The sequence below is a fragment of the Tetrahymena thermophila genome (assembly GCF_000189635.1).
Source record: "Tetrahymena thermophila SB210 genomic scaffold scf_8254484, whole genome shotgun sequence".
Classification (NCBI taxonomy): Eukaryota; Ciliophora; class Oligohymenophorea; order Hymenostomatida; family Tetrahymenidae; genus Tetrahymena; species Tetrahymena thermophila.
In genome coordinates, this window is record NW_002476259.1 from 1 (window position 1) to 19,532 (window position 19,532).

Genomic DNA, 19,532 nt, shown 5'->3' on the forward strand with positions numbered 1-19,532 from the left:
TCTCTCTTATATTTTCTGCAGTTAGCTAAATAAAATATTCAATTAAAAAGTTATCAAAATCAAACTAATTTGAGTCTTTTAGTTTTTTAAGTGCGTACAGGTTGCCTTTTTTTTTATTTATAGCTAAGTAGGTCTCCTTAAAAGCTCCTTGACCTATGATATTCTTTGAAACTTTCAATAATATTTTTTCTTTTGAAACTTATTCAATAATATTTGGGTTGTTTTAATCCAATTAAAACTTATAAGATATAAAGCAAGCTTCATCATTATATTCTATATCATCCGTATTTAATAAGTCATTTTCTTAGAGGCATTAAAATATTTAAGAGTCTTTAGAGCCCAAATACTCTTATTATAGAATTATTTTTTATTGATAATCTTTGATTTATTATTTAATTTGTATGCCTTTTTATACTTAATTAGTTTTTTCTAATTGTTTGACATATTAAAAAAATTCACCAAACGCAGAATCTGATTAAGAATGATAATAGTTTTTTAAAATGTGCTTAGAAAAATTTGTATCTTCGAATATTTCTTAAATCAGTTTTTTATCATTCTTGAATACTAATTTTTATAATACTTAAATCATCTAATTAGTTGAGTCATTTATTTTGTAAAAATACATGTCTACATTAAGGTCACATATTTATTTAAGTAACTTTTTTAATTCTTCTCCATCATCTTCTGGAAAATGGTCATTAGCATTATCGTCATGAAATTCCTAACCATGGCAGGGAGCGTCTGCAATCCACACCAAAAGGTTTAATGAACTTTACTTCCATTGAAGTTTGATAACCTCTTATAAGCCAATTTAAACATCTTCACATTAATCATCTCCTCCTTTGTAATTTAATTGCTTAATAAATTGTTAAAACTGATCCAGATTATCTGTAAAATCTATTTTTTCTACGCTTTTATCATCAGTTCTATCTCGATAGGCAACCATACTTACATATATCTTCAAATCAGTTTACTAAACCTATTTTATACTTTTACAAATCTTTTCTATTTCTTGCCTAACTTTGTCAACATATCGTTACATTGACCCTGTAGCATCAACAAGGAAGCAAATTTAAATAGATTCTTTTGCATTAATAGAAAAAGCTGGCATTTCTAATTAGAGCTTGACTACCTCCTTTAAGTTAAACAGAAAATTCTTATTTTTAAAAAGAAAAATACTTGGTAATTATTTGATTGCTAATTGCATATTTGCTTCTAAATTGTTAATTATGTTATTCTTAATTCAATAATAAATCTTACTATTATTTAAATTTTGATATCTGTTTTCTTTCCTTTATTTTATAATGAAGAAATTTAGTATTAAACAATTCAATAAAAGGGTTTTATTTTAAATAGTTATTTGTTTATCTTAATTAATTGAATGAATAATACTTGAGTTATTAATTAATATTCTAATTTCAAAGTACTTACATGAAGTAGCATTTAAATCCTGTCTAATCTGTTTTTTGAGAAATTCAAATTAGAATAGAATCAACAAACATTCTTCAAAAATATCTTAAATTCTCTTCTAAAAAATTAAAAGTTTGATATTAAATCAATCTTTGTTAGAAGATACTATAAATGCAATATGTTTATTTCTACTCGCAAGTATTGTAAACAAATAATCTTGAACTAAAAATTTATTTATTTAATAGATTATTTAATCAGAGAGAAATTTTTTTGTGATATTATTTATATTTTGTAGACAAAGCCATTCAAAATAAAAACATATTTTTCTCTTAAAAATATTTTAAAATTAAATACATTTAATTATTATTTCAATTCAAAAAGTAAAATTATAATTGAAATTGAATTATTTAGTTTGTTAATTACTTAATTAACTCAATTTAAGAAGACAATATTAAGAAGTGCTCTTTAGATGAATAAATCACATTAAAAATAAAAAATCAGCATTGATAAAGATCAAGAAAATATTTTTTTAACAATTTATTAGAATGTAATTATCAAAAATACATTTTCTATGATTTAAATTTATATGTTTACAAAATTTATCTTTAAAAAAAGGTTCAAAATTTATAATTGATCATAAAATGTAATAATAAATTATTTACTTTCATAAAATGGAAAAAGATTGATTGATTCTTTAATGAATAATTATTTTACTTAAATTTATTTTTCATACTTATAATATATTATACACTTGGGTAACATAAATTTGTCACTTTTAAATTTATATTTTTATATTTATCAACTGTCTTAAATTTAAAATTTATGATGAAAAAAATTCGAAAAAATATTTAAAATTTTAATTTTATAAAATGTAAAAAGACGGTATATAAAACTCGCTTTTTGTAAATTTGTATGGCAACTTACTCTATATGTTTTAAATACAAATATAAATATTAAATAATGAATGTTAAATTAACATTTCTCTGATATCTCTTGATAAAACCAAATTTAAAAATTAATGTTTGATAATTAATTAATCATTATATTTTATTTGTTCTTTTTGTACATTTTTAATTAATTAAATTCCATAAATTGCTATTCAATATTTTTGAAAAAAAAATAAATGATACAATAGATTAAAAAATATAAAAATTTAGAAGAAGTAATTATTAATTTTTTTATTAACATCCTTCAAATTTATATAAATTAATAAAAAAAGGTTTTAAACTCTTCGCTTTTATCTCATTAGGTTCTCCATATTGATCTGAAGTATATTAAATATTATTTTTATTTTTATTAATACTTTTTATATATTTATTTGACTTTCAATTTATTTAAATAAATAATTTTTCTATTAGAAATTACCATCATTATTCATTGATTTTATTAAAACAAAAATTTTTTAGTTATTCTATAATTGGTGATGAAGGTGCATCAGGCTTAGGTTCTGCTTTAGCAAATTGCATTAATCTCTCAAATTTGACACTTGACCTTAGGTAATAATAGTTTACTTGTTATGGATTGTGATATTTTTAATTATAAAAACTAATTAAAAACAATAAAGCTCTTTTTTCTTTTTCATTTTATTATGCTTGCTTTTTTTTTTGTTCTTTCTTTGTTAATTGAACTCATCATTTTATTTTCAACTTTTGCTTTTATTATTAATTAATCTTATTATTTCATATTTTTTCTTCATTTTTCCTTCTAATTAACTATTTAATTATTTATTTTTTCTTCAATATTTAAAAAGTGGCAATGAAATTGGTGATGAAGGAACATCAGGCTTAGTTTCTGGTTTAGCAAATTGCATTAATCTATCAAATTTGACACTTTTACTTGAGTAAAAACAGTTTATTTGTTTTGAATTGTGATATTTTTAATTATAAAAACTAATTAAAAACAATAACTCTTTTTCTTTTTCTTTTCAACTTTTGTTTTTATTATTAATTAATTAATCTTATTATTTCATATTTTTTCTTCATTTTTCCTTCTTAATTAACTATTTAATTATTTATTTTTTCTTCAATATTTAAAAAGTGACAATAAAATTGGTGCATACATACATACATACATACATACATACATACTCGCACATGGTTACATGCACTCGGGATAGGGGCCCTATATATAATTACTTATACATTATTATTATACGTATACCAATTTATTTATATATAATTGTGGGTAATATACTAGAAGGGAAGGGTCACCTACACCCTAATGGCATTTCTACTAATCTTCCATGATTTGACTACGCATTATGCTCGCTTTCCATTTGTATTCCAGATCTTCTGTTCAGAATGGGGCCTCCTCTTTACCACCTATCAGATTTGGCCCTTCCCTCCTACCAAGGAGACCGCTGGTAACATTCACATTTTTACATGGAATTTTTCGAAATAAAGGGGGCGGTATAGGATTCGAACCCCCGATATCACTGCTAAGACCCTCCGACTCGCCCACTCGAGCCGCTTAGCCCTTCTTTTAAAATTGGTGCAAAAGGTGCATCATGCTTAGGTTCTGGTTTAGCAAATTGCATTAATCTATCAAATTTGACACTTTAACTTGAGTAAAAACAGTTTATTTGTTTTGAATTGCGATATTTTTAATTATTAAAACTAGTTAAAAACAATAAAGCTCTTTTTTCTTTTTCTTTTTATTAAACTTGCTTTTTTTTCTTCTTTCTTTGTTAATTTAACATATTATTTTAGTTTCAAATTTTGCTTTTCTTATTAATTATCTTATTATTTTATCATATTTTTTCTTCATTTTTTCCTTTTAATTAATGCTTTAATTTTATATTATTTCTTAAATATTTAAAAAGGGACAATTAAAGTGGTGATGAAGGAACATCAGGCTTAGTTTCTGGTTTAGCAAATTGCATTAATCTCTAAAATTTGACACTTAATCTTTGGTAAAACAGTTTATTTGTTTTGGATTGTGATATTTTTAATTATAAAAACTAATTAAAAAAAATAAAGATCTTTTTTCTTTTTCTTTTATTATGCTTGCTTTTTTTTTGTTCTTTCTTTGTTTATTTAACTCATCATTTTATTTTAAACTTTTACTTTTATTATTAATTAACCTTATTATCTTCAATATTTAAACAGTGGCAATATAATTGGTGCAAAGGGTGCATCAGGCTTAGGTTCCTTTTTAGCAAATTGCATTTATCTCTCAAATTTGACACTTTAACTTTAGTAAAAACAGTTTATTTGTTTTTGATTGTGATATTTTAAAAATAAAAACTAATTTAAAACAATAAACTCTTTTTTTTTATTCTGCTCTCTTTTTTTTGTTCTTTCATTGTTAATTTAACTCATAATCATATTTTTCAATTTTAGCTTTTATTATTAATTAATCAATCTTATTATTTCATATTTTTTCTTCATTTTTTCCTTCTAATTTATCTTTAATTATATAGTAGAAATTAAATTTGTGCAATGAGTGGATTAAGCTTAGGTTTTGGTTTAGCAAATTGCATTAATCTCTCAAATTTGACACTTAATCTTTGGTAAAAACAGTTAATTTGTTTTGGATTGTGATATTTTTAAATATAAAAACTTATTTAAAACAATAAAGCTCCTTTTTCTTTTTATTTTACTTGCTTTTTTTCTTCTTTCTTTGTTAATTTAACTCACTCATCATTTTATTTTAAACTTTTGCTTTTATTATTAATTAATTAATCTTATTATTTCATATTTTTTCTCCATTTTTTCTTTTTATTTAACTTTTTAATTATATATTATTTCTTCAATATTTAAAAAGGTACAATTAAATTGGTGGTTAAGGAGCATCAGGCTTAGGTTCTGCTTTAGCAAATTGCATTAATCTCTCAAATTTGGCACTTGACCTTAGGTAAAAAGAGTTTATTTGTTTTGGATTGTGATATTTTTAATTGTAAAAATTAATTAAAAACAACAAAGCTCTTTTTTCTTTTTCTTTTTATTATATTTGCTTTTTTTGTTGTTGTTTCTTTGTTAATTTAACTCATAATTTTATTTTCAGCTTTTGCTTTTATTATTAATTAATTAATTAATCTTATTATTTCATATTTTTTCTTCATTTTTTACTTTTAATTAACTCTTAAATTTTATATTATTTCTTCAATATTTAAAAAGGGACAATTAAATTGGTGATGAAGGAACATCAGGCTTAGGCTCTGGTTTAGCAAATTGCATTAATCTCTCAAATTTGACACTTCTTCTGAAGTAAAAACATTTTATTTGTTTTGGATTGTGATATTTTTAATTATAAAAACTAATTAAAAACAATAAAGCCCTATTTTCTTTTTCTTTTTATTGTGTTTTCTTTTTTTCTTTTTTCTTTGTTAAATTAACTCATCTTTTTATTTTCAGCTTTTTTTTATTATTAATTAATCTTATTATTTCATATTTTTTCATCATTTTTCCATCTAATTAACTCTTTAATTATATAGTAACAATTAAATTAGTGAAATGGGTGCATCAGGCTTAAGCTCTGCTTTAGCAAATTGCAACAATCTTACAAATTTGGCACTTTACCTTTTGTAAAAACAGTTTATTTGTTTTGGATTGTGAAATTTTTAATAAAAAAAATAATTAAAAACAATAAATATCTTTTTTCTTTTTATTGAGCTTGCTTATTTTTTTTTGTTATTTCTTTTTTAATTTAACTCATTATTTTATTTTCAACTTTTATTTTTATTACTAATTAATCTTATTTTTTCATATTTTTTCTTCATTTTTTCCCTTCTAATTAACTATTTAATGATATATTTTTTCTTCTATATTTAAAAAGTTTGAATGAAATTGGTAACAAAGGTGCATTAAGCTTAGGTTCTGCTCTAGCAAATTGCATTAATCTCTCAAATTTGACACTTGATTTTCGGTAAAAACAGTTTATTTATTTTGGGTTGTGATATTTTTAATTATTAAAACTAATTTTATACAATAAAGCTCTTTTTTCTTTTTCTTTTTATTGTACTTACTTTTTTTTATTCTTACTTTGTTAATTTAACTCATCATTTAATTTTCAAATTTTGCTTTTATTATTAATTAATCTTATTATTTTATATTATTCTTTCATTTTTTCCTTCTAATTAGCTATTTAATTATATATTTTTTCTTCATATTTAAAAAGTCACAATCAAATTAGTGAAAAAGGTTCATTAGAATTATGTTCTACTTTAGCAAATTGCATTAATCTCTCAAGTTTGAGACTTGATCTTCAGTAAAAACAGTTTATTTGTTTTGGATTGAGATATTTTTTACTATTAAAATAAATATAAAACAAAAAGAATTTATTTGTTAGTTTTTTATTTGATTTTTTATTATTATCTTTTTTATTTGACTAATATTATTTTTTTATTAATTTAAAAAATAATTTTTAATTTAATTCAAATTTACACAAATTTATTATAAAAGTTTTTACTAGATGGATAAATCATAAAGATTAATAAACAAGTGTCTTAAATCAAAAAGATTAGTTGTCTTTAAAAAAGATACGCGATGATAAATAAGTGGAAAAAAAGGATGAATAAATATTAAATATTTAAATAATTGAATATTAAATGTTTTATTTTTTAATATTTTGAAAAAATGTTTTTTACCTAAAATATATTTTAAAAAAGTTGTATTAAAAACGTGTTATTTTGAAAAATATTTAATCTTGCCACCTAATATTGATATATATAATAGTTAGTCTTTAAAAATATTTGATAAGAATTAAAATTAATTAATTAATTAAAAAATATCTTAGACTTTAAGTTATATAAAAAAATGTTCTCGTAAAAAAAAACAATAATAAAATATAATAATTGTTAAGGAGATATATAATAAGTAATTGATTTTAAACTTAATAGTTGCTAATATTGAAATATTTTATTATAAAAGTTTGTAAACTCTTCTCTAAAATCTCATACCTATGTTTAATTTGATCAAAAGTAAAATATTTATTAGATTTATTTATTAATTAATTAATGCATTAATTTTATTAATTTAAATTCAAAACTAAAAAATATTTAATAAATAATTTTACTAATAGAAATGATTTTGTTAAAATATTATTTTTGTTTCAATTATACATTATTTATTTATCCTCTGTTTATTTTCCTATAAATTTTAATCTAATTAAATATTTTTTTATTCATGTAATAAGTTGGGTTAACATTAGCTTAAAGGAAGCATTAGAATTAAGTTCTGCTATTGCAAAATGCACTGAACTCCAATCCTTGTTAATTAATTTAAAGTTAACTAATTTTTTTTTAATATAAATTTTTTTGTTTTTTGTATTTGCTAGTGTATTAATTTCATTTATTTTTAAGAATGATTTTCTTCAAAAGTATAATTTTTATCATCTTTTTTTTGATCCTTTCACTTTCTTTTAAAAATATTTATTCAAATTAATTAAAAAGTTAACTTGATAATTTTGATTAGTTTGCTGTAAATTTAGGTTGTTCATTAGTAAACTGCATCAATCTTAAAACTTTGGAAATGTATCTCTTGTAAGTTAATTTATTATTTTAAATTTTATTTGAACAGAAACAAACGCCTTTTAAATTAATTATTTTAATAAATTATTTAAAAAATATTTATTTAATTGAATTTAAAAGAATATTTTTTAATTACTTATTTTTTTTGATATTTTCTAAAAAAAATATAAAATGATAATGAATAGCTCAAACAAAATGACAGATTAAGAAGTCACTGCTCTTACCTCTGTTTTAGCAAATTGCCTTAATCTTTCAAATTTGACTCTTTTCTTGAGGTAACAATAATAATTTACTTTACCTTTTTTTATTTTTATTTTAACAATAAATCCTAATTAAAAACAAATAAATTTTAATTTTAATATTTTTGAATGAACATATTTTAAATATTCCAAATAAATTATTTAAAATAAATAATGAGAATAAGTTTCTTATTTTGTTAAAATAAATTTTATACTTTAATATAGAAATAATTAAATTGGCGATTAGGGTGCTAAGTAATTAGGCAATGCTTTAGCAGAGTGTTCTAATCTCTCTACTTTGTAACTCTTATTAAAGTAAAAATAATCAAATAATTAATTTAATATTTCTTAAAAGTTAATTTTAATCAATTTAATTTTATTGTTTTACTTTTTTGAATAATTTTTAATTTATTTATTTCTTTAATGATGCTTAACTAAGTAATTAATATTTAGGATCTAAAAATTAATATTTTTCCTTATTAATAATAAAAAACTTTCAATTAATTAAAAGTGAAAATCAAATAACTGAATAGGGTGCAACAGATATAAGCTATGCTTTAGGAAGATGTGATAAATTGTAAAACTTGACATTTTAAATGAAGTAAATATTGATCATTATTATTTATTAATAATTTTTATTTTTAGATTTATAGATTACTGTAAGTTCTCATTCATTCATTAATTAATTCACCCCCTATTATATAAACCCCAAAAATTAAAGATTTTTGATTTGTAGATTATCAGATTCTATTGGTTTTTAATATCTGCAATCATTGCTATGTATATTTATATATTTCAGAGTCAATATTTTTAGCATAAATTGAAGAAATTTAATTTGTAAAATTTTTAATAGAAAAGATAATGTGATAAAATAAAATTAAGAAATTTTCTTTTCCCTTTGCCTTTATTAATTTACTTACTTACTTGTTTTTGCTTTTAATTTACTTATTATTCTAGTTCAATTTTAAGTAATAAATTTATTTAACTTATTTAAAGGTAAAAAGAAATTGGGGATTTAGGTATATCAAATTTGGCCTCAGGATTTAAAAATTGCATTAGTCTTTCGAATTTGTAACTTTAACTTAAGTAAAAATAATTTTTTAAGACATGAATATGTTAATATCTTATTTAAATTTTAACAGATTAAAAAGAAAGAACTAAAACGATTTTTTAATTATTCATTTGTTTATTTTAACATTAATATTACTTTTAAATTAATTTTTTCATATTTATTCTTTAATTTATTTTGCTATTTAATGATACACACCACTCAATGCTTAACTAAAATTAATTATACGTAATTTTTAATTTTTAGTGGTTTAAGTGACAAAAGCGCGTAAATTCTAGGAGCTGAATTAGCAAAGTGTACTAATCTATTTCGTTTAAGTCTCTAGTTTTTAAAGTAATAAATATTTTTTACTTACTTATTTAATTAATTAATTTATTGTATTTATAAATTTATTATTTTTTGATTTAAACAATGTGAAGAATTTCTGTTGAAATTTTTTGATTTTAAGAATTTTTAGTAATTAAATTAAAATATTTAATTGATATTAAAAGAGAAGGTTAAATCGAAAAATATTGTGCTAAATATTTGGTTTCTGGTTTAGCAAATAGCCCTAGTCTCTCTACTCTCGTCATCATTTTTGAGTAAAAAAATACTTAATCAAGTTATTTCCTAATTTTTCTAAATTTTTTTTTAACTTTCAATAAAATGAAATATTTTATTGATTTATTTATTTATGTATAATTTTTCTATATGCTTAAAGCCTTTGCAATATTGAAGATGAAGTTGCTCAAAGCTTAGGTACAGGCTTAGAAAAATGCACAAATCTCTCAAGTTTGGAACTTTTACTAGAGTAAAAATAGATTATTTATTTGAATTATGAAATATAAAAATATCATAAATATTTTTATTTACTTTTTTAAATATAAAATGAATTTAAGATCTTTGATTTTTTTAAATTTGAGGTTTAAAAATTTTTTTATTGATATTTTAATAAATATTTTTTCTTGAAAAATTTACTTTTGAATGCCTTATATTTTTGGTTAACTTATTTTAAATTGCATCATCATACCTTCTAAATAAATTTTATTTCTTAATATGTTTATTAATTAAAAGATGGAATAGAATTGGACCAATAGGTGCATAATCTTTGAGTTCTGCCTTAGCAAAGTGCAGTAATCTCAGAAATTTAAGAATTAAGCTAAAGTAAAAAAAAATTTTTTTTTTCTATTTATATGCATTTCTATTTAATTAAAATTAATGATTTAGTCACTCAAAGATATGTTATGCCTGTGCTTTTTATTTGATTTTGAAATGCATTTATATTTCTATACTTTTTTTTTCAAATATTTCATTGATTAACTTAAGCCTAATTTAATTTAATTAATAATAGTAGCAATAAAATTACTAATAAGGGCGCATTAGCTTTGAGTAATTCTTTTATTAACTGCACGAATCTCTCCAAACTCGTGCTTTAACTTAGGTAAAAATAAAAATGGTTTGCCTGTTTATTTATTTTTAAGGAAATAGTTTAATTAGTTTAAAACAAAAATTACTTATTTTGCTCATCTAATTGAATGCTTTTTTATTCAATCATATTTTTTATATTTATTTACTCGTTTTTTAAATATTAAAACATAAATTTATATTTAAAAATATTTCAAGTTCCAATTAAATTGGTAATGAAGGTTCAAAAAGTCTGTGTACTAATTTAGCTAAATGCACTAATCTCTAAAGTTTGAATATCAACCTAAAGTAAAAAATTATTAATTTATTTAATTTTATTTTATTTTAATTTGTGAGCTTTCATTAAAAAAAATAAATATATTTTTTATGTTTGAATAAGTTTTAAATTTAAATATTTTTTTCTTTATTTCTTAATATTTTTAAGATTGAAATTAATTCTAAAAAGTTACAATAAAGTTGGAGAGTAGAGTTTATTAAGCTTAAGTTGCTCTTTAGCAAAGCTTGCTAATCTCAAAAACTTGGAAATTTAGCTTGAGTAAATATTCGTTTACTTATTTATTTATTTATTTATTTACTTATTTATTTATTTACTTTTATCAAATGAATTAAAAACAAAGCAAACAAATTTATTTTATAATTTATTTGTTTAGTTTGTTTGGTTTTAATATATATCTATTAAATAATAGGTATTTTAATTTATATTATTATATTCATTCAATTTTTCTTTATTTTTTAAATTTGATAACAAAATATTATTAAAATATTTATAGGGATAGTTTAATTAAGAACTAATAAGTTTTAAATACTATTGTTGATAAATGTACTAATCTCAACATTTTGAAACTTAAATTTAAGTAAAAATAAATTTATAATTTCTAAATTTAACTTTTTTTCAGTAAATTATGATTGTTTTTAAGTTATAATTTTTCTTTTTGCCTAACTTTAAAAGAGGAAACTTACTTGGAGTAACAGTTATTAAGGAATTTAAACTAAAAGTTCTTAAAATCTCTAAATTGGTTGAGAAATCTATCTAGATTTTATGAGTATTTCTTGCAAAAATCAAAAATTATTTTCAAATTATAAATAAAAAAAATTTAAAATGATTTATTTTTGTGAATAAATATTTTATGTTAATTGTATTTTATTTAAATTTATTCTAAAATAACAATTTTATAATAAAATTTTTGACATATTTCAATAACTAACTTTACATATATATAGTAAAGAGTTTAACTAGGTTTAAGATATTGTTTATATAAGAGAATTTTTTAATTTTAAAAAAAATATTTCTAATTTGACACTCAACCTATGGTAAAATAGTTTGCTTACTAGCTTGCATTAACACTTTTATAGTTTATTTTTATTAAAAATAAGAAAAAAATATTTTTTTTAACTAAGAATTAATATTTTTTATAGATTTTTAAATTTTCATTTTTCAACTCATGTCTTTTTCATTCAAATAATTAAAAATTAACTAAGACATTAAATTTGAAAATTAAAAGCTCCAATTAAATTGGTGAATAAGGCCACATTGACTTTAACTTAGGTCTAGAAAAATGCGTTAATATCTAGAATTTAAATCTCTGGCTCTCGTAAAAATAATTTATTATCATTTATTAAAATGATTTGAAATATAAATTAATAAAAAATATCCTAGAATCAAAACAATTTATTTTGATTTTTTGATATCTTTTTAATTTATTCACTTTTGAATTTAAAATTTTTTTTTTTTTCAATTTAAGTTAACTCTTTGTATTAAAAAAATTATTGTTTAAATTAACTTGTTTTTAAAAATATATTTAGATATAATTAAATTGGCAATTTAGGTGTATCTAGTTTAGGCTCTGCTCTTGTTAAATTGATGAATCTTTCAACTTTGTAAATAAATCTTAGGTAAAAACTTATTTTAATCAAAAGATGATAATGATAAATAAAGTTTTATGTATTTATTACATTTCTTGATATCTCTTTTTTATGCTTTCTATTGAAATTTTAAATTTTTTTTATCAAAATTTGATTTAAGATTTTTTTATTTTAAGATAGATTTTTAAATGAAAGGAAAATTGGTTTATTAATACATCAAAATTTTCAATTCAAACCTTTTTTACTTCAGATTTTGATTTATTTATTTATTTATTTTTGATATTAACAAAATTATAAAAAATATCCTATCTAAAAGCTTTAACTAAATTAGTGGAGAAGGTATATCTAGCTTAGGAATTGCTTTATCTAAGTGTGCTAAACTCTCAACATTGAGTCTTGGTCTCTAGTAAAAATATTTTATTTATTGTCTAAACTGTAGTAATATAATATATTCTAATGAGTTAAAAGCTATCAAAAAATAAATTTTATATTATCTCTATCTATGATTTATTTTCTCCTGATATATTTTTATCTTATTTTTTAACTAATTAAATATTTAAAAGTTGTAATAAAATGGTTTAACATGGTGTATCTGATTTAAGTTCTTCTTTAGCTAAATATCCTTCTCTTTCATATTTAGATTTGAGCCTTTCGTATAAATGTTTTTTTATTGATTTTAACTCTATTAATTGAATAATTTTTAAATAAAAAATTCAAGTTTTATTTTAAAATAATTATGTTTTCAATTTTCATTTATTAAAAGTTAAAATAAATTTTTTCACAGAAAATATTTGAATAAATTTATAAATAATAAAAAGAAATAATTCTTTAGGTGAGCATGGTGTATCAGATTTGGGCTAAAATTTAGCAAAGTGTGCAAAACTATTAAGTTTAATACTTTCTCTTTAGTAAAAATAGTTTTTTATTTAGCATTATTTAGGTTAGCCAATTTTTAAAAAAATAGAAATTATTCATAATTAATTTCTCTCTTTTTAAAAGACAATATAATTATTTTCTTGATTAACCTTTTTTATTCTATCAGCTTTATTTTGTAATTTTTAATTTTAACTAATTTTATTTAAGAAACAATCAAATTGGAAATTAGGGAGCTTTAAATTTATTTTAAGGCTTAAAAAAATCAAATACCATTTTGAATTTTGAACTCTATTTTTGGTAAAATTATTCAAGTTTTTAGTAGCAACTCCTTTTTAGAGAATAAAATTATTCATTTATTTATTTTTTGTAATTATTTGATTTGTAAGTAAATTTATTTGTTTATTTATTTATTTTTCTAATGTTAAGTATGTATGTATTTTTATTAAATTTAATTAATTTATTATTTCATAAATTAAAATAATTTAAAAGGGGCAATCTATTATAAATGCCATAATTACTAAAATTAAGATAGACCGCTATTAAAATGACCAGATTAGTTAAGAAAAAATTGTTTCTATAATGAATTGAATAATTATTTAGACTTAATTCATAGAAAGCTAGCTAGTTTGCTTCTTTAAAAAATTTGAAAAGCAAATTAGTTTGTTTATTATGTAAAAATAACGTTTTTAAGATTTAAATAATGTATTCTACTTTACATAACAAACAGTAAGTAAGTATTGCTTCTTGAATTTATCTTCAAAAATAAATAAATACATATATACTATTTTATTATTTTCATAATAAAGCAAACAAACCCTTTAGCATTTTGTGATATTAAAAAATAATTTTAGCTAATTTAAATAGATTTATTTTAACAATTTATTAATTATCATTCATTTTTTTATTTAAAATAGAAAGCAATTTAAAGATATTTGATTTATCAATTTTTTATTAAAAATTTTATTTTTATTATTATTAAATTATTGTGGTTATTTTATTTTCAATTTATAAACCTAAAATAAAAGCAAATAAATCATCATTATTAAAAAAATGATATTTCAAATAATTTGATATTTTTTTATTATTTACAAGCTATTTATTAAAATACAAAAATATGATATTTATAAATATAAAAAATAATAAAATCTATCAATCAATCTATCTATCTTCTATCTGTATTTTAGGTTAAAAAACTTTTTCAAAATATTAAAAAATAAAACATCTAATATTCAATTATTCAAATTTTTAATATTTATTCATCATTTTTAGCCACTTTTTTATCATTAGAATCTATTTTTAAAGACAACTAATCTTTTTTATTTAAGACATTTGTTCTTATATTACTATGTTTCTGATTCAAAAATGTAGTTATTACTTTTATAATAGATTTATGTAAATTTAAAATAAATATTCAATAAAATAAACTTTTAAATTAAAAAAATTATTACTTAAATTAATAAATAAAATAGCATTAGTGGAATAAAAAAGATAAAAAAATAAATCAAATAAAAGCTATCAAATAAATACAAGGAGCTTTTTTGTTTAATATTCATTTTTATAGTTAAAAATTTCACAATCCAAAATAAATAAACTGTTTTTACTACAGATCAAGTGTCAAATTTTAGAGATTAATGAAATTTGCCAAAGCAGAAACTATGCATGATGCTTCAAAAATTTCATTACTACTTTTTAAATATTGTAGAAAAAATATATAATTAATTAGTTAATTAGAAAAAAAAATGAAGAAAAAATATGAAATAATAAAATTAATTATTAATAATAAAAGCAAAAGTTGAAAATAAAATGATGATTTCAATTAACAAAGAAAGAAGAAATAAAAGCAAGAAAGCACAATAAAAAGAAGAAGAAAAAAGAGCTTTATTGTTTTAAATTAGTTTTTATAATTAAAAATATCACAATCCATTATAAATCAATTATTTTTACTAAAGATTAAGTACCAAATTTGAGAGATTAATGCAATTTGATATACCAGAACCTAAGCCTGATGCACCAATTGTACGAATATAATTGTAACTTTTTAAATATTGAAGAAAAAATATATCATTAAATAGTTAATTAGAAGGAAAAAATGAAGAAAAAATATTAAATAATAAGATTTATTAATTAATAATTAAAAGCAAAATTTGAAAATAAAATAATGAGTTAAATTAACAAATATATAAGAAAAAAAATAATGAAGTTCAATAAAAAGAAATAGAAAAAAGAGCTTTTATTGTTTTAAATTAGCTTTTATAATTAAAAATATCACAATCCAAAACAAATAAACTGCTTTTACCTAAGATAAAGTGTCAAATTTGAGAGATTAATGCAATTTACTAAACCAGAACTTAAGCCTGATGCACCTTCATCACCAATTTCATTGCTACTTTTTAAATATTGAACAAATAATATATAATTAAATAGTTAATTAGAAGGAAAAAATGAAGAAATAATATGAAATAATAAGATTAATTAATTAATATTAAAAGCATAAGTTGAAAATTAAATGATGAGTTAAACAAACAAATAAAGAAGAAGAAAAAAAGCACAATAAAAAGAAAAAGAAAAAAGAGCTTTATTGTTTTTAATTAGTTTTTATAATTAAAAATATCACAATCCAAAATAAATAAATTGCTTTACCTAAGATCAAGTGTCAAATTTGAGAGATTAATGCAATTTGCTAAACCAGAACCTAATCCTGATGCACCCTTTCCGCCAATTTAATTTTCACTTTTTAAATATTGAAGAATAAATAAATAATTAAATAGTAAATTAGAAGAAAAAAAATGAAATAATAAGATTAATTAATAATAAAAGCAAAAGTTGAAAATAAAAATGATGAGTTAAATTAACAAACAAAGAGGAAAAAAAAAAGCAAGCAAGTACAATAAAAATAAAAAGAAAAAAGAGCTTTATTGTTTTTAATTAGTTTTTATAATTAAAAATATCACAAATAAAAAAACAAAAAAATGTTTTTACTTAAAATAAAGTGTCAAGTTTGAGAGATTAATGCAATTTGCTAAAGCAGTACCTAAGCTTGATGCACCTTAGTTACCAATTTAATTGCACCTTTTTAAATATAGAAGAAAAAATATACAATTAAAAAGTTAATTACTAGGAAAAAATGAAGAAAAAATATGAAATAATAAATAAGATTAATTAATAATAAAAGCAAAATTTGAAAATAAAATGATGAGTTAAATTAACAAATATATAAGAAAAAAAATAATGAAGTTCAATAAAAAGAAATAGAAAAAAGAGCTTTTATTGTTTTAAATTAGCTTTTATAATTAAAAATATCACAATCCAAAACAAATAAACTGCTTTTACCTAAGATAAAGTGTCAAATTTGAGAGATTAATGCAATTTACTAAACCAGAACTTAAGCCTGATGCACCTTCATCACCAATTTCATTGCTACTTTTTAAATATTGAACAAATAATATATAATTAAATAGTTAATTAGAAGGAAAAAATGAAGAAAAAATATGAAATAATAAGATTAATTAATTAATATTAAAAGCAAAAGTTGAAAATTAAATGATGAGTTAAACAAACAAATAAAGAAGAAGAAAAAAAGCACAATAAAAAGAAAAAGAAAAAATATCTCTATTGTTTTAAATTAGTTTTTATAATTAAAAATGTCGCAATCTAAAACAAATGAACTGCTTTACTCAAGATTAAGTGTCAAATTTGAGAGATTAATGCAATTTGCTAAGGCAGAACCTAAGCCTAATGCTCCCATTGAACCAATTTAACTTTCACTTTTTAAATATTGAAGAAAAAAATAAAATAAAATAGTTAATTAGAAGGAATAAATGAAAAAAAAAAATGAAATAATAAGATTAATTAATTAATAATAAATGAAAAATTTGAAAATAAAATTATCAGTTAAATTAACAAAGAAAGAAGAAGAAAAAGGCAAGCAAGCAAAAGAAAAAAGAGATTTATTGTTTTAAATTAGATTTTATAATTAAAAATATCACAATCCAAAATAAATAAACTGCTTCTACCAAAGATTAAGAGTCAAATTTGAGAGTTTAATGCAATTTGCTAAAGAACCTAGGCCTGATGCACCCATTGCACCAATTTCATTGCTACTTTTTAAATATTGATGAAAAATTATATAATTAAATAGTTAATTAGAAGGAAAAATAAAGAAAATATATGAAATAATAAGATTAATTAATTAATAATAAAAGTAAAAATTGAAAATAAAATTATCAGTTAGATTAACAAAGAAAGAATAAAAATAAGCAAGCAAACAAACAAAATAAAAATAAAAAGAAAAAAAGAGCTTTATTGTTTTAAATTAGCTTTTATAATAAAAAATTTCACAATCCAAAAACAAAAAATGTATTTACCTAAGGTCAAGTGTCAAATTTGAGAGATTAATACAACTTGCTAAACCAGAACCTAAGCCTGATGCAACCAATTCACAAATTTAATTGCTAATTTTTAAATATAGAAGAAAAAATATATTATTAAATAGTTAATTTTAAGGAAAAATGAAAAAAAATATGAAATAATAAGATTAATTATTAATAATAAAAGCAAAAAGTTGAAAATAAAATGATCAGTTAAATTAACAAACAAAGAATAAAAAAAAGCAAGCACAATAAAAATAAAAAAATAAAAAAGAGCTTTATTGTTTTAAATTATCTTTTATAATTAAAAATGTCACAATCTAAAACAAATAAACTGATTCTACCGAAGATGAAGTGTCAAATTTGAGAGATTAAAGCATTTTGCTAAAGCAGAACCTAGGCCTGATGCGCCTATTGCACCAATTTCATTGCTACTTTTTAAATTTTGAAGTAAAAATAAATAATTAAATACCGTAATCTCTCTTTAAAACCATCCAACCGAATTCCGAGAGGGAGTTGACAAATTAAGTTATGGTTTTAAAAGGTGTGATTCGGAAATATCCGAAATCCGAGGAACGAGGTAACTAGAGATTACGGTAGTTTATTAGAAGGAAAAATGAAGAAAAAATATGAAATAAAAAGATTAATTAAAAGTAAAAAGTTGAAAATAAAATAATTTTTTAAATTAACAAAGAAAGAAGAACAAAAAAGTAAGTAAGCACTATAAAAAGTAAAAGAAAAAAGAGCTTTTATTGTTTTTAATTAGCTTTTATTATCAAAAATATCGTAATCCAAAAACAAAAAATTATTTTTACTTCAGACGAAGTGTCAAATTTGAGAGATTATTGCAATTTGCTAAAGCAGAACCTAAGCCTGATGCACCTTCGTCACCAATTTAATTGTCACTTTTTAAACATCGAAGAAAAAATATAAAATTAAATAGTAAATTAGAAGAAAAAATGAAGAAAAAATATGAAATAATAAGATTTATTAATTAATAATAAAAGCAAAACTTGAAAATAAAATTATGAGTTAAATTAAGAAATAAAGAAGAAAATAAGCAAGCAATCACAATAAAACGAAAAAGAAAAAATAATTGTATTGTTTTAAATAAGTTTTTATAATTAAAAATATCACAATCCAAAACAAATAAATTGTTTTTACCCAAGATCAAGTACCAAATTTGAGAGATTAATGCAATTTTATAAACCAGAACCTAAGCCTGATGCACCTTCATCACCAATTTAATTTGAACTTTTTAAATATTGAAGAAAAAATATATCATTAAATAGTTAATTAGAGGAAAAAATATGAAATAATAAGATTAATTAATTAATAATAAAAGCAAAATTTGAAAATAAAATGATGAGTTAAATTAGCAAATAAAGAAGAAAAAAAGCAAGCAAGCACAATAAAAAGAAAAAATAGCTCTATTGTTTTAAAATAGTTATTATAATTAAAAATATCACAATCCAAAACAAATAAACTGTTTTTACCCAAGGTCAAGTGCCAAATTTGAGAGATTAATGCAATTTGATAAACCAGAACCTAAGCCTGATGCACCTTCATCACCAATTTAATTGTCACTTTTTAAGTATTGAAGAAAAAATATATAATTAAATAGTTAATTAGAAGAAAAAATGAAGAAATAAAATGAAATAATAAGATTAATTAATTAATAATAAAAGCAAAAGTTGAGAATAAAATGATGGGTTAAATTAGCAAATAAAGAAGAAAAAGAGCAAACAAGCACAATAAAAAGAAAAAAAAAATAGCTCTATTGTTTTAAATTAGTTATTATGAGGGGGGGGGGGGGGTCACAGCCAGGGACCCAT

General features: G+C 19.9%; 4 protein-coding genes across 4 annotated transcripts in view; 2 read left to right on the forward strand and 2 right to left on the reverse strand. All coding sequences in view use genetic code 6, as the record gives it.

The window, feature by feature from the left end:
- Window positions 1-623: 623 nt before the first annotated feature.
- TTHERM_01115210 (von willebrand factor type A domain protein) lies at window positions 624-1,111 on the reverse strand (the record flags this gene model as incomplete). Its single annotated transcript, XM_001022471.2, has 1 exon — window positions 624-1,111. A coding segment is annotated over one exon (488 nt), but the record flags the coding sequence as incomplete, so codon positions are not given.
- Window positions 1,112-2,533: 1,422 nt separating this feature from the next.
- TTHERM_001115220 (oxalate/formate antiporter protein) lies at window positions 2,534-3,281 on the forward strand (the record flags this gene model as incomplete). Its single annotated transcript, XM_012799287.1, has 4 exons — window positions 2,534-2,572; window positions 2,630-2,679; window positions 2,817-2,906; window positions 3,161-3,281. The coding sequence occupies 4 exons, from the start codon at window positions 2,534-2,536 to the stop codon at window positions 3,279-3,281; spliced, it is 300 nt and encodes a 99-aa protein (XP_012654741.1).
- Window positions 3,282-3,710: 429 nt separating this feature from the next.
- Window positions 3,711-13,147, forward strand: TTHERM_01115240 (hypothetical protein; the record flags this gene model as incomplete). The annotated part of the gene is made up of 22 exons (XM_001022474.3): window positions 3,711-3,976; window positions 4,232-4,321; window positions 4,518-4,607; window positions 4,832-4,921; window positions 5,176-5,265; window positions 5,529-5,618; window positions 5,846-5,935; window positions 6,187-6,276; window positions 6,529-6,618; window positions 8,065-8,154; window positions 8,344-8,433; window positions 8,630-8,719; window positions 9,115-9,204; window positions 9,434-9,520; window positions 9,679-9,768; window positions 9,888-9,977; window positions 10,241-10,330; window positions 10,518-10,607; window positions 10,790-10,879; window positions 12,395-12,484; window positions 12,771-12,860; window positions 13,018-13,147. The coding sequence occupies 22 exons, from the start codon at window positions 3,711-3,713 to the stop codon at window positions 13,145-13,147; spliced, it is 2,193 nt and encodes a 730-aa protein (XP_001022474.3).
- A 1,463-nt stretch (window positions 13,148-14,610) lies between these two features.
- TTHERM_001115250 (hypothetical protein) overlaps window positions 14,611-19,532 on the reverse strand; it is a gene marked incomplete at both ends in the record, with an annotated part of 5,836 nt that continues 914 nt past the window's right edge. Inside the window, 13 exons of the mRNA XM_012799288.1 lie at window positions 14,611-14,704; window positions 14,932-15,015; window positions 15,275-15,364; window positions 15,627-15,716; window positions 15,971-16,060; window positions 16,310-16,399; window positions 16,661-16,750; window positions 17,005-17,094; window positions 17,344-17,430; window positions 17,695-17,781; window positions 18,513-18,602; window positions 18,862-18,951; window positions 19,194-19,283. Coding sequence (XP_012654742.1) covers window positions 14,611-14,704; window positions 14,932-15,015; window positions 15,275-15,364; window positions 15,627-15,716; window positions 15,971-16,060; window positions 16,310-16,399; window positions 16,661-16,750; window positions 17,005-17,094; window positions 17,344-17,430; window positions 17,695-17,781; window positions 18,513-18,602; window positions 18,862-18,951; window positions 19,194-19,283 — 1,162 coding nt within the window. The remainder of the gene's footprint in view (window positions 14,705-14,931; window positions 15,016-15,274; window positions 15,365-15,626; window positions 15,717-15,970; window positions 16,061-16,309; window positions 16,400-16,660; window positions 16,751-17,004; window positions 17,095-17,343; window positions 17,431-17,694; window positions 17,782-18,512; window positions 18,603-18,861; window positions 18,952-19,193; window positions 19,284-19,532) is intronic.